The 15,322-nt window shown below is 39.5% G+C and overlaps 1 protein-coding gene across 1 annotated transcript in view; it reads left to right on the forward strand.

The window, feature by feature from the left end:
* Positions 1-14,572, forward strand: part of PTCHD4 (patched domain containing 4) — a 197,610-nt gene extending 183,038 nt beyond the window's left edge. Inside the window, exon 4 of the mRNA XM_010863043.1 lies at positions 12,939-14,572. Within this exon, the coding sequence (XP_010861345.1) occupies positions 12,939-14,572 (1,634 nt within the window). The remainder of the gene's footprint in view (positions 1-12,938) is intronic.
* The last annotated feature ends 750 nt before the right edge of the window (positions 14,573-15,322 follow it).

Consider the following 15,322-nt stretch of genomic DNA (forward strand, 5'->3'; position numbering starts at 1 on the left):
ACAGAGGATGAGATGGCTGGATGGCATCACCGACTCGATGGACATGAGTTTGAGTGAACTCCGGGAGTTGGTGATGGACGGGGAGACCTGGCGTGCTGTGATTCATGGGGTCACAAAGAGTCAGACATGACTGAGCGACTGAACTAACTGAACTGAACTGAATTCATCAAAAGGAATGACGAACCATGCTTACATAGTGGATCTTCCCAGGCATATTTCCATTTTCATGGAAGACTAACCCCTTAAGTTCAACCATGATTTGCATACTGTAGGAGCTTAATTAGTATCTGCTGATTAGTTGATGGGTTTCCTTGAGAGACCTCTATTTTATTAAAGATTCCCATACCAGTTAATGTAGTCTACCCCTTGAGAAATCTCAGAAAATGTCAAAGAGATAATACATTTTAGAAGTTACTGACATTATTTTCATCAGCTCTTTACTTAACATTTCTGGGTCCTAAATTGTTCTCAGTTAATTAGAAGTGAAAAATGTTCTGAAAAGAGTAATGTGAACCTGCTTTGGGTTTTTGTTGTTCTTGTAATTGCAGAAATACTCCTGGGTTTTCTTATGTCTCTAAGGATTCGAACTTTCAGATTGGTCAAATGAGCAAGCTCATCCTTCCAAGGTCCAGTTAGTTGTTTCAGAGTCAGAGCTATCTGAAAAGGTTTTCATTTGACTCTTTTTTTTCACTGTTTCTGGGTTACTCTTTGCCTAATAGAAATGGTCAGGATAAAGTCCCCGAGGATTCTCAAGACAGAAAGGAATAAGATTTATCCCATGACAGTAATAAGAGTTTCGTACAGCTTTCACTCCTTGAAGCTATGTTTGGTGGCCTGGTGTATTATCCTGATCAACTGTCGTCTCTGTTGATGACTTCAAGAATGAAATACAGCAGTGGGCTGTGAGCGTTTAGCTAAGACCCCAAATGAATGTTCAACCATAAATAAAAGGTGATGGCTACTATTTACTGAGTTTTTATTTTTATTTTTTCACTGCTTCATTTATTGTTTAATTGGAGGATAATCAACACAATGTTGTGTTCATTTCTGCCATACATCGACATGAATCAGCCATTGATATACATACGCCCCTTCCCTCTTGAACCTCCCTCCCACCCCTCTAGGTTGTCACACAGCACCAAATTGAGCTCCCTGCATTATATAGCAAATTCCCACTGACTATCTATTTTCCATATGGTAATGTCTATGTTTCAATGCTACTCTCTCAATTTGTCCACCCTCTCCTTCCCCCACTTTGTCCAAAGTCTGTTCTCTATGTGTGTCTCTCTATTGCTATTCTGCAAATAGGTTCCTCAGTACTATTTTCCTAGATCCCATATATATGCATTAATATAAGATATTTGCCTTTCTCTTTTTGACTTACTTCACTCTGTATAACAGGCTCTAGAGTCACCCACCTCACTAGAACTGACTCAAGCCATCCTTTTCTACGGCTGAGTAATATTCCATTGTATATGTTTACAACTTCTTTGTCCATTTGTCTCTCAAGGGACATCTAGGTTGTTTCCATGTCCTGGCTATTGTAAATAGTGCTGCAGTGAACATTGCAGTACATGTGTCTTTTAGTATTGTGGTTTTCTCAAGGTATATGCCCAGTAGTGGGATTGCTGGGTCCTATGGTAGTTTAATTCCTAGTTTTTAAAGAAATCTCTGCACTGTTCTCCACAGTGGCTATATCATTTTCATTCCCACCAACAGTTCAAGAGGGTCTTATTTTCTCCACACCCTCTCCAGAATTTATTGTCTGTGGCGTTTTTTGATGATGGCCATTCTCACCAGTGTGAAGTGATACCTCATTGCATTTCTCTAATAATAAGCTATGTTGAGCATTTTGTCATGTGTTCATTGGCCATCTGTTTGCCTTCTTTGGATGTCTGTTTAGGTTTTCTGTCCATTTTTTGATTGAGTTGTTTGGTTTTTTGATATTGAACTGCATGAGCTGTTTGTATATTTTGGAGATTAATACTTTGTCAGTGGCTTTATTTGCAATTAATTTCTCCCATTCTGAGAGTTGTCCTTTCATCTCAATTATGGTTTCTTTTGCTATGCAAAAGCTTTTAAATTTAATTAGGTCCCATTTGTTTATTCTCATTTTTATTTCCATTACTTGTAGGAGGCAAGTATTAGAGGATCTTGCTGTGATTTATGTCAGAGGTTCTGTCTATGTTTTCCTCTAAGATTTTTTATTTACTGAGTTTTTAATATGTGCCGAGGACTCAGGTAAACACCTGATGTGGATGATCTTGTTTATTATTCTGAGCAACACACTGTCAGGCTGTTGTTCTTCAGTCACTAAGTCATGTCCAGCTCTTTGCAACCCCATAGACTGCAGCACGGCCCTGGGAGTTTGCTGATTCATGTCCCTTGAGTCTGTGATGCTCTCTAACCATCTCATCTTCTACTGCCCTCTTCTTTTGCCTTCAATCTTTCCCAGCATCAGGGTCTTTTCCAATCTGCACATGAGGAAATTGACACAGAGAGGTTGCTGCTGAAGGTGTGGGGGTAGGAAGTGATGCAGCTGGAGTGTGAACTGGGGCGTGAACACAAGAGCTGTACTCAGCGCCCCCCTTCTAGCCTGCTATCCGCCCAACCATTATCCTCTAGCCCTGCCTTCGGGAATTAACATCTAACTTTTTCTGCAGTGACTCCTATTGGTTAATTTACGCTGTGATAGAGCTAAATTCAGCTGTAGATCACTGAAAGGGGACAGATTACAGGGAAATACAGTGAGAAGAGAGCCTTTTCAACTGCAAAGAAGGCCTGTACTCATCAGGGATATATTCAAATGACACCAATTCTCTCTTAGAGAGGACCCTTTAGGAAATGGTCTCCTTGCTCAGCCCCCTGCTGGGGCTGGTAGAATTGAGCTGGCTTCCCTGAAACCCTGCAGTGCACTTTCTGGAAGTGAGTCTGGTTTGTTCTGTGAGCTGCAGAATGAATCAGATTCATGGCTGGAAATCTCCCTTTCAGCTTCTTGCCTGCAGAATGAGAGTGATTCTATCAGCTTAGCCTGAATAAGAGCATTCGTGTAAGGAATGCCACAATTAGTTAAATCCAGTTAAAAAAAACCCTCTATTAATCAGCACTTTTCCATAAAGAACTTCTAAGGACAGGGAAGGCAATTTGAAAATAGTCATCCCAGAAGAAAACTTTAAAGCTTTTCTCTAGGCCTGGTATACATTCAGTGCAAATTCCCACATTTCTGCAACTTTGTAATATTGTTCAATACTGGCTGTCTATCGTGAGCACACTAATTATGTACCAGGTATTTGTATAAAAGGATTCATGTGTCTGGGTCTCCTTTAACACAGCAATTCTTTGAAGAAAATATTGCTTGTTTTTTCCATTTTACAGATTGGCAATCTAGCCAAATGATGGAGTTCATTATTTGCCAAGGTCACACATCTCATAGATGGTAGTGAGGAAGCTTGGGATTTCCAGGTGGCTCAGTGATAATTACTTTATCTGCCAATGCAGGAGACATGGGAGATGTGGATTTGATCCCTGGGTTAGGAAGATCCCCCTGGAGGAGGGCAATATTCTTGCCAGGAAAATCCTGTGGACAGAGGAGCCGGGTGGCCTACAGTCCATGGGCTTGCAAAGAGTTGGACACAGTTGAGCGACTGAACATACATTAAGCTTACACCCACAAAACTCCGTTTTTCAACCAATATGCCAAATTACCTCATTTTATCGATGCATGAAGATGATGAGCCTCAAGTATCTTATTCAGTAAATAATAAAAACTAACATTTATTGAGTGCTTCCTGGGTTCCAAGCCTGCTCTAAGCATATTACAACTCTTACCTCATTTAATCTTCATGTTAATCCATTAAAATAGGTACCTTTTTAATCCCTATTTTCCAGTCTAGGAAAGTGAAATACACAGAAGTTAAACTAATTCACCCCAAACCACACATCACAAAGTGATGGAGCCAAAACTAGAAGCAAAATATATTGCTCCAGAGTATGTCCTTTTAATTGCTACATGTAATGCCTTTTTCCCTTGTTTTAAGAACTGGTTGCAGAAGAGGAATACAAGTCTAATGCATTTTAGAAAGATTTCCAATAAAGTTAACCAACCAATAAAAATGGAATCAAAAAGGAAGTTCTGGTTGATTAATTTAATGACGGTTCAAATAATCGGATGATCCAATTCCTGAGCTTCTCGTTTAATTGAGTTTCCACTGATTTCAGGCCATTCTGTTCAGAGAGAATTCTCATTCATGGGAAGTTAAATTTATCTTCATTGGTAAGAAAGGCAGCAAAACCTTGAAGGATGCTGCTAGAAAACTCTCCCTTTGAAGCATTATGCTTTTATCAAGGATTTGTGCTACAACTTTGAAGATTTTCTTTTGAGTGATATTCATAAGAAACCACAATTGTGCATAATTCAAATTTGCTAAGTAAGAGTCCTTCCATTTCAAATGTGTTTCTTAATGATTGAAGCAGACATTTTAAAAGCATTCTCCAGCTCTTGGTGTTATAGAAGTCCTAAGTCATCATCACTTCTCCTCTTTGTAGGATAGAAGATCCCCCAAGCTTGTAATTAATGAACCATTAAATTCAGGCATACGGATATGATATGGTTTTCAAATGGGAAAAATGGGAGTGATTAAACTTCAAAGTGATGACATTTTACCATATCTTCCTAATGGGAGGCACTCGGACAATGTCCTTCAAATGAATGAACTAATTTTTCTAACTAATTTTTGTTCTTTGAATGTCTTTAGCTCAGTAAATACTTAGAGTATCTTTATTTTCTTTCCTTCAAGTTCTATTTTTTTTTCTCTTATGTAATCTCCTACTCTAGGTCTTTATTTTTTAAGTACATGCTTATGTTTAGTTTGTGTGTGTTTGCTCAATCATTTCAGTCATATCCAACTCTTTGTGACCCTATGGATGGTAGCCCTGCAGGCTGTTCTGATTGTGGGATTCTCCAGGCGAGAATACTAGAGTGGGTTGCCATGCCTTCCTCCAGGGGATCTTCCCCATCCAGGGATCACTCTTGACAATTGTAAGGTTTTTAGTCCCGCCAGTCATTCTCTCATTCATTGCTCTTCTCTGCTTAAAGCAATGATTTTTTGTTCCTCATGACTCCTCCTTCCTTCTCCTGTTTGAACATCCATTTTATCTTCCTTTCTGAGCATCTTTCCACTACCCACATGCCCAACTGGCTTTCTCTTTTTAGTGAGAATACAACTAAAATATTACTGCCACCAGAAAACCATCCCTTTTACTAGTGACATGGTTTGAAAATTCAGATCCTCCAGGGATTAACTCTCATCCAGTGCTCCTGTTCCAACTCTTACACTTCTAACTCCTACACTCAAAGAATTCAATTTATAAAGTCAACAGTAATAAAAATTTTAATTTACTCATTTTCCAAAACTACTTATTTAGTATAAAATATCAATGTCCTCCAGCCAAAGACCATCTGGAATACTAAGATAATTGAACAAATTTGGGTTTATTGCCTCTCTGCAATCAGGAAGAACACACACCATTGGGGACTATGAAGCATTTTGGGAAGATTTCAGAATGGACGTCTATGATTTCTGAAAGTGTTAGGTGATTTGGAAGAGGGTTGAAGGCAGCATGGTTAATTACTGTCAGGAAGAGGGGGTAAATCTGTCATCCATTGTCTTTAACAATTCTTATCCTAGAAGGCAAGAAGACCAGACTAAGATTTAAGTGTGATTGATAAGGAGGCAGAAATCAGGACTTTCCTGGTGGTCCAGTGGTTAAGAATCCACCTGCCAATGCAGGGGACACAAGTCCCCTCCTTGATCTGAAAGAATTCCAGATGCTGAGAGGCAACTGTGCCCTCTCGTTGCAACTACGGAGTCCATGCACCTGGAGCCCGTGCTCAGCAACAAGAGCAGCCACTGCAAGGGAGAAGCCTGCGCACTGCAACTAGAGAGTAGCCCCTACTGGCCGCAGCTAGAGAAAGCCCATGTGCAGCAGCAAAGACCCAGTGCAGCCAAAAATAAATAAATACAAATGTTAAAGAAAGAAAAAGCAGCGATCAGTCCTACCAGTCTCGATGAAAGAATGTTTGGTCTGTTTTGTTTTGGACAATGTTTGCCTTTTGTCTGTGCTCAATCATGATTACAGAGTGGTCTTATTTTGTTTCAATCTATCCCCGGTCACAAAGTGGTCCTGTCTGATGTGTTTTTTTTTTTGCCAGACCATCTGTGGGCAACTGGACAACACTAAACCTAGCTGTGAGGGCCAGACCAGTTCCAGGCAACAACAAGACCTACTTAACAGCATCCGGCTACCAGGGCTGCTTTTCCCTTTCTCAAAAATATACTCCTTTCGTAAAACGTGAAGACATAGAATGCATTGGGAAGAAAATGAAAAGCTTCCTGGGAGTTTTTTTCTCCCAGAATGGGAATACCAGCGTGAGGGAGAGACTAAGAAAGCAAGCCACCATGTACGTGCTGGCTCTGCAGTGGAGTTCAGCTCTTGGCAGCGCTGAGTTCCTACAGCAAGGGAATATGAAAAGATAAACTCAGAGTTGCCCTCAAAAGCCAACTCAGCTCTGGTGGGAAAGAGAATAGGAACCAGGTTGCATTCAGAAGTTGGCGTGCATGTATGCTAAGTCGATTCAGTTGCGTCTGACTCTTTGCAACCCTACGAACTGTAGCCCCCCAGGCTCCTCTGTCCGTGCTATTCTCCAGACCAGAATACTGGGGTGGGTTGCCATTCCCTCCTCCACTGGAAGCTGGCATTCCAAGTCAAATGTCACATAGCTTAGAAGGCTCACATAGCTTAGAAGCCCAATAAAAAATCAAAATGAAGCAGGGAGCTCAAAGACGGTGCTCTGGGACAACCCAGAGGGATGGGGTGGAGAGGGAGTGGGAGTGGGGTTCAGCATGGGGGGGACACATGTGCACCCGTGGCTAATTCATTTCAATGTATGGCAAAAACCACAACATTGTAAAGTAATTACCCTCCAATTAAAATTAATTAATTAATTTTTTTTAATCAAAATACTTTTCCCACCAGATCTCAGTGGTGATTTCCACAAACACAACTGCTGAACACATAGTTAGCCAAAGCAGAAATAACTGCTCAGGAAAATGTAGAAAGCTTTCTCTGGAGTGAGTCGTGAGGAGTATTATTTTAACCTCTTTTTTTTTTTTTTTAATGTTGTTGCAATAGGAGATGTCAAACTCTCATGACCTGCTGAGGGCTTACCATGTTCAAATGAAAGGGTTAGAGCACCAGTTCATCTTCAGAACAGAATTAAGAAGAATCAGAAGTCCACCAAGAAGTGTATTAGAGCCATAAATATATCAAAGAAAACCCCAGTAATTGGGTCAGTTACAATAGTTCTGATTGGATTTTATCCTTGTTAAAACTGTTTTCTTTGGAATTCTTGATTTTGGAAAGATTGGGTTTGGGATTAAAATGGCAACTGTAAAATTTGTATTAGATTTGCAGAAGAAAATCGTTACTTTAAAAGAAGTCACTTGCAGTCTAGCCATGAACCAGAGAATCCCCTGTAGCACTGTCAGGCTGTAGGGTAAAAGTTTACACTGGAAGTGCCAGAGTTTAGAGAAATCCTGTAAAATGTGGGTTGGAATCAGTTTTCAGAGAAGATTTAGCTCACTTTAGAAGTCATATTTATTTGTTATAGAGTGATTGCTTGGGGTTCAAATAGGATTATAAACAGTCCTGAATATTGTTCACCTCACCTAGGACTGAAATGAGTTGTGTTTGGTGGCAAAAATCTTTTTTACATAATTGTATTAGTTTTGCCAAATATCAAAATGAATCCATCACAGGTATACATGTGCTCCCCATCCTGAACAGAATAGAATTTAAAAATCTATTTTTTAATATTTTAAATATTTTAATATTTTAATCTGTTAAAATATTTTCTCTGGCTGACCTGCACTGCCATGACTAAGGATAAGAATCTACATACTCTTCATTTTCTCATTTCTCAACTGTGAGTAGCAGAATTTATTAAATTATTGTTAAATATGATATGTTAGCAAGCATCCAGCTAAGTTTTCCTGGTTATTGCACAATCCTTCCATTTTCCTTCATTTAGAAAGAGGACTCCCCAACAACATCCCTGAAGAATGTTGGAATATTCAACACACATATACACATGCAAATATTTTATTTGTATTCATTTCCATCCTTGCATCGTTCTCTCAGTTCCAATTCTGTCCAAATCATTTCTACTCCTAAGAGTTCTCTCTCTTTTCTTTCATGAAACTTTATCAAAATAAATGTGAGCTATCTAATAATGACCCAGGTGAGACAGATACTTGTTATTTTATTCTAATATAGTTTGCAAATGTATATTATTATAATATAGTGGGAAGAAATTATGATCAAAGTTTGGCAGTCTTCTTTTGAAACATTAAATAAAGTGTGCAATTTGGGCAATAGATTGTCTCTGCCAAGAGAGAAAAAATCAATTATAAATGTTAAAAACACAACTACCTTCCTTTAATTTACAAGTGTTGTGCCTTTATTCATGTTATTCCATCAGTCTAGAGCACCATTGGCATAATCCTCTGCCTACTAACACCTTTAGAAGCTTTCCCTGATCTCCCAAAGAGAATCAGCTGTATTTTCACAGTACACGGCATACATCTCTACTTAACAAGAATGCAAGCCTTCTTTTCATATTATGCAAGTTAGCCACTTGCGTATTAGCTGCTTTCACCACTGAAGAACAGGAACACTGTTGTTCATAAAACAAACTGAGGCCTTAGCTGAGGATTAAGGATTTTGGTGGGAATGAGACAAAAGCAAAGAACTGTTAGGACTGGGGTACCAGGGAGCAATATAATGGAATTAGTTCGCATCGTTGTTGAGTGGGGCAAGTCACACGTGTATATTTCATGCATCGTCACCTCAGATGGTCTGGAATTGAGTTGAATTTAAAGTGTATAGTTCTTTTGAACACAATTAATATAGGTACAAAGATGCATTGTCAATTTTTGAATTAATAATTAAGAAGTATTTCTCTAGACCCATCTAGAATCAAGAATGAAGGTTGATTTTTGAATGATGCTAAAGCTGAAACTCCAGTACTTTGGCCACCTCATGCGAAGAGTTGACTCATTAGAAAAGACTCTGATGTTGGGAGGGACTGGGGGCAGGAGAAAAAGGGGATGACAGAGGATGAGATGGCTGGATGGCATCACTGACTCTATGGATGAGTTTGAGTGAACTCCGGGAGTTAGTGATGGACAGGGAGGCCTGGCGTGATGCGATTCATGGGGTCACAAAGAGTCGGACACGACTGAGCGACCAAACTGAACTGAACTGAATTCAGTAGGAGCTTACTGAGCATCTATCACTTCATCGGATGTTCTGCAGAGTATAAAAGTAATATAAAAAGCATTCCCTGACCTTGAGGAATTTGCAATCCAACCAAAAAGATAGAACATGTCCTGAGAAAATAATTTTGTTCCAGAGCAAAACAACACACGTTTGCGTGCCAAAATGAGTAGCAAATTAGTGCAATAGGAGTTTAAGAAACAGAAAAAAAGTCAGTATGTCTGGAATTGTCAGAAATGGCTATAAGACAAAGAAGAGAATTGGATTAACAGACTGATGGGTAGAATTTCAACATAAGCAGCAATCAGAGGAAGGAACTGAAAGGCAGAGAAAATAGCATGAACAAAACTTGGAAAGACTGATCATAGGCAGGTTGATAAGGAGTCAGAGAACTACCTGGCTGAGCGGGTAGTAGATTTGAACTGCAGTTCGAATTTAATTACGGTGAAACCTATTTAATTATGGTGAAAATCAAATGAGCATTATTAGGAATACTCTACAGAGTGAAGTAATAAAGAGAAAAACAAATATCATATATTAATGCATATATGTGGGATCTAGAAAAGTGGTACAGATGATCCTATTTGCAAAGCGGAAATAGGGACACAAACATAGAACAAATATATGGTTAACAAGGGGGAAAGCAGGTGGTGGGAGGATTTGGGAGCTGGGGATTGACATATATACTCTATCAATACTATGTATAAAATAGACAACTAATGAGAACATACTGTGTAGTGCAGGGAACTTTCCTTAATGCACTGTGGTGACTTGAGTGGGAAGAAAGTCCACAAGTGAGGAAATATATGCATACGTATGGCTGATTCATTTTGCTTATAGTAAAAACTGATGACTCAAATGGTGAAGAGTCCGCCTGCAGTGCAAGAGACCTGGGTTCAGTCCCTGGGTTGGGAAGATCCCCTGGAGAAGGAGATAGCAACCCACTCCAGTATTCTTGCCTGGGAAACCCCATGGACAGAGGAGTCTGGCAGGTTGGGGTCACAAAAGAGTCAGACATGACTTAGTGACTAAACAACAACAATACAACATTGTAAAGCAACTGTACTCCAATAAAAATTATGAAAAAATGAAAACCTTGTAAAATATCTAAACCTGTGAATGGGATAAACATGCCATCCCCAAAGTTGTGTTTTCAGTCTTCATCACAGAGTGATTATTTGACCTGAAAGCAGTTAGCTTCATCTTCCCACACGTACAGACCTTTCTCCTATATAAAGCAGCAACCTGGCCTATATAATGTACCTAATATTCCATAAAAGTGGCCAAAAGCAGAGACAAGCCAGATTTAGCCATAGCCTCAGGTAGCGTTTTCCCCACTGTGACTACAAAGATAGCAAGAGTCCTCATTTCAGAAGAGAAGTCCTCTAATTAAAGAATGATTTTAATTACTTTAATTAATATCCTAATATTATGCTTTTGTCAAGAGAATCAGAGAACAAGTATTCCATTTGGTCAAGGAGTCTTACAGAAGACAGAAATGAATAATTAATGTTGTTCAGAATTGTTAAACTTAATTCAGTATACATAGATGTAGAGCTAGTAATTAGTTTCAAGAAAAAATAGATCATTGACTCAAAAAAAAAAAAAAACCCTTGCCTTATACTTAAATGTACTCTTTAAAACCCTTTCTAATCATTAGGATGAACATATCTTTCCTGACTGGAGACCCAAAAGAAATAACATTGGAGAAGGAATAGGTTTTATACTGTGGACAAAAAGAACTCCAATGCAATAACAGTTGATAATTAATAAAAAAAAGAATTCCCAAGAAGAATGAACCAATGTGTCTTTTAAATAAAAAATTAGCATTTATACCATTAAACCTATACATACTGTAGTCAAATTAACTATAAAATGAAAATTCTTAGATACCCATAAAAGAGGTTTTGGTAAATGTGAACTTACCTATAAAGTTTTGTTGGCTGGGAAAATATTTAGCTGCATATAATAGCCTCAATCACAGTGGCTTAACCAAACAGAGATTTTGTTTTCTTTAAAGAGAATTCAAGAGGAAAGTAGGCCTTGGCTTCATGATGCCATTTAGAACAAAGTCCCTTCTGATTTTCTAATAAGCATCCTTAGATGACTTCCAATTGCATTGCATTGCCCAGAAGTACATCATGTGAACCACCCCTAGCTGAAAGGCAGGCTGAGAAATATAGTTTTTAATTGTGTGCATTGCAGCTCCAAATAAAACTAAAAAAGAAGTAGAAGCATTATAGAGACCAATTAGCAACTCTTTTCAACAACACAAAATCAGTGATTATGCTAAAACCCTAAGCATTACAATAGGTTTGTTAAAACACTGCTAAGTGAATTGGGTAACACATAGCTCCAATATCCAGGGGCCACACAAGTCTATTTTCTAGGATTGCTTAAACTAGGTCATTTTGTGCCTTTAAACTACATTTCTCTCTAATGAATTTCTTGGAGAACAGCCCAAGCACAGCTTGTATCCATTCATAGAGAATGTTTGTTTGTAGGGTTGATAATCCTACAAGAGCAAGAGTGATCCATGAAGATTTCCAGTCAGTCAGAAAGTTTCCAGTTGTTATTCCTGGGTGATAACTGACAGAGCTAATCCAGAGAAGTGGAAAAAAGGGTTAATTGAAAATATGGTATCATACTTTTATTTCCCAGCTGCTTTCTCTCTGTTATTTTAGTAAAGAAGCAAGGGGTAGTATCTTAAGAATTGTCAAGCTCCTAAAAAAAAAAAAAAAGCTCAGTATCTAACTGTATCTGGCACATAATAGGTGCTCAAGGAATAGTTCTTGAATAAACCTTTTATCTGTTTACCCTTATCAAAATGTGTACAGAAACTGGTTAAAAAGAAGCATTCTCCACCCACTTTAATGGAACAGTCAAACATTCAGTCATCACCCACTCTTTGTGAATAAAAGCTCTCTGAGGAACTGCTTGCTATGATCTCTCCCCGAGAAGGACTTATTCTGTATTTTGTGTGACCTGGCAGATTTTTTCTGACTCACATCCAATGTTAGTTAATCAAATCTATAGGAATTGGTTTCTAAGCCATTTGGCTATCAAGCAGATTATTAACATTGTAAAATCAATTTAAAGCCATTTTCAAGTGTTTAAAATCCCCTTAAAATTTCTCAAATCAGCATATAAGTCAGTTTGAGATGGAGCTTGGGGACTATCAGTCAATACATCAGTTGATCAAGCACTGAATTTATGTTAAGCAGCATTTAAAGATGGGTGAATAAGAGCCCCTGCCCTTGATGACTTATGATCCATTTAGAGAGACAATATGTGTGTGGGGGTTGGGGGGGGGAATCATGAAATAGTGTCACACTGCATTTATAATTTGTCAAATTAATAGGAGAGACAGTAAATGATTCTTTTTTCCCAGAATACCGATTAGTTTGGACTTGACTAAAATAGAAACATGAATCAAATACATCCTGGTATGTAACTGAAATTTGAGACCTTGATAGGAGAATCACAGCACTTTGAAGATTAGAGTGTGACATACTGGTTAGCATAGATAAGCTATAAAGAATCCACTTGAACCATAGGAAGCAATGAAAACAATTGTTCTTTTCCTTCTCTCTTTAAATTAGGTCATGGAACGAAAGGAGTATTTGAGCTTCTATCTGGATGGCGGAGAACCAAAGAGAATTTGCCCTTCAAAGACAGGGTAGCAGATGCTTATTCGGACGTGATGGTGACCTATACCATGACCAGCTCCCTGTACTTTATCACCTTTGGCATGGGTGCCAGCCCGTTCACCAACATAGAGGCTGTGAAGGTCTTCTGTCAGAACATGTGCGTCTCCATCCTGTTGAACTACTTCTACATTTTCTCCTTCTTTGGCTCCTGTCTGGTCTTTGCTGGCCAACTAGAGCAAAACCGCTACCACAGCATCTTTTGCTGTAAGATCCCTTCTGCAGAATACCTGGACCGCAAGCCTGTGTGGTTCCAGACAGTGATGAGTGATGGACATCAACAGACATCCCATCACGAGACGAACCCTTACCAGCACCACTTTATTCAGCACTTCCTCCGTGAACATTACAATGAATGGATTACCAATATCTATGTGAAGCCATTTGTGGTCATCCTCTATCTCATCTATGCCTCCTTCTCCTTCATGGGGTGCTTGCAGATCAGTGATGGAGCCAACATCATCAATCTACTAGCCAGTGATTCCCCAAGCATTTCTTATGCCATGGTTCAGCAGAAATATTTCAGCAACTACAGCCCTGTGATAGGATTCTACGTCTACGAGCCCCTCGAGTACTGGAACAACAGTGTCCAGGAGGACCTTCGGAGACTCTGTAGTGGGTTCACTGCAGTGTCCTGGGTGGAGCAGTATTACCAGTTCCTGAAAGTGAGCAACATCAGTGCCAATAACAAGAGTGATTTTATTAGTGTCCTACAAAGTTCGTTTTTAAAAAAGCCAGAATTCCAGCATTTTCGAAACGATATCATCTTCTCCAAGGCAGGAGATGAAAGCAACATCATTGCTTCTCGCTTGTATCTGGTGGCCCGGACAAGCAGAGACAAGCAGAAGGAAGTCATAGAAGTGCTGGAAAAGTTGAGGCCTCTGTCCTTGTCAAAGAGCATCCGGTTCATCGTGTTCAACCCCTCCTTCGTGTTCATGGACCATTACAGCTTATCTGTCACCGTGCCTGTTCTGATTGCAGGCTTTGGTGTCCTCCTGGTGTTAATCCTGACTTTTTTCCTAGTGATCCACCCTCTGGGAAACTTCTGGCTAATTCTTAGCGTCACCTCAATTGAGCTGGGCGTTCTGGGCTTAATGACACTATGGAACGTCGACATGGATTGCATTTCTATCTTGTGCCTTATCTACACTTTCAATTTTGCCATTGACCACTGTGCACCACTGCTTTACACATTTGTACTAGCGACTGAGCACACCCGAACACAATGTATAAAAAGCTCCCTTCAAGAGCATGGGACAGCCATTTTGCAAAATGTTACTTCTTTTCTTATTGGGTTGGTCCCCCTCCTATTTGTGCCTTCGAACCTGACCTTCACACTGTTCAAATGCTTGCTGCTCACCGGGAGTTGCACACTTCTGCACTGTTTTGTTATCTTACCTGTGTTCCTAACCTTTTTCCCCCCTTCTAAAAAGCACCACAAGAAAAAGAAACGTGCCAAACGAAAGGAGAGAGAGGAAATTGAATGCATAGAAATTCAAGAGAACCCTGATCACGTCACTACCGTCTGAAGGGTGTAGACTAATGGATTATTTTTCTTTTCCAGTATTGCACAATGATGCAGGGCCGATAAAGCTCAGACCTCAGCTGCTTGGGCTGGCCAGGGGTAACAAGGCAAGTCAGATGAAGAGTGAATTATTTATAACACGTCAAGGTGTCCACTTCCGGGGGGCAAGAGGGACTCAAAGAAGGGTAAAAAGCTCTTTGAAACCTTGTTCTCCACTAAAGACAAGTTTCTGGATGTGATCTTAAGAGCTCTTCCAAGGAACGGACAAATCGACGGAGTGTTAGAAGGCCAAAGGAACAGCTACTTTTAAAAATAAAATGCTTAGGAGAGATGGAGTAGGGAAGATGGGGGCCTCCAAATAGCAGAGAAGACTTCAGAAACGTCAAAATTGCCGTGGCACTTTTCATATTTGTTTTTTGAATAGGTTGGTCAAAGGAAACCTGTGCATTTGGGAAGTACACGTCTAATCCTGTCTAAACCAAAGGACTTCCCGACTCATTTTACATGTACATATATATGTATATATGGCATATATACATATACATAGATTTGTCTTTAGTGTACATCGATGTCTGTGTGGAGGGAGGTGCCCATTTGCAGGTGGGCTGGGCTTTCTTTAGAGAGTCCAATCAGCCTTAGCCAAATCTAGATATGTTAATGGCCACTCTACATCAACTCAAGTGGTGCAGCAGCAAGAGCATTTTTCAACTGTGCTCTAGGCAAAATAAACAGATATGGGCCCATTAGATTCATA

The sequence above is a fragment of the Bison bison genome, unplaced genomic scaffold (assembly GCF_000754665.1).
Source record: "Bison bison bison isolate TAMUID 2011002044 unplaced genomic scaffold, Bison_UMD1.0 scf7180017864487, whole genome shotgun sequence".
Lineage (NCBI taxonomy): Eukaryota > Metazoa > Chordata > Mammalia > Artiodactyla > Bovidae > Bison > Bison bison.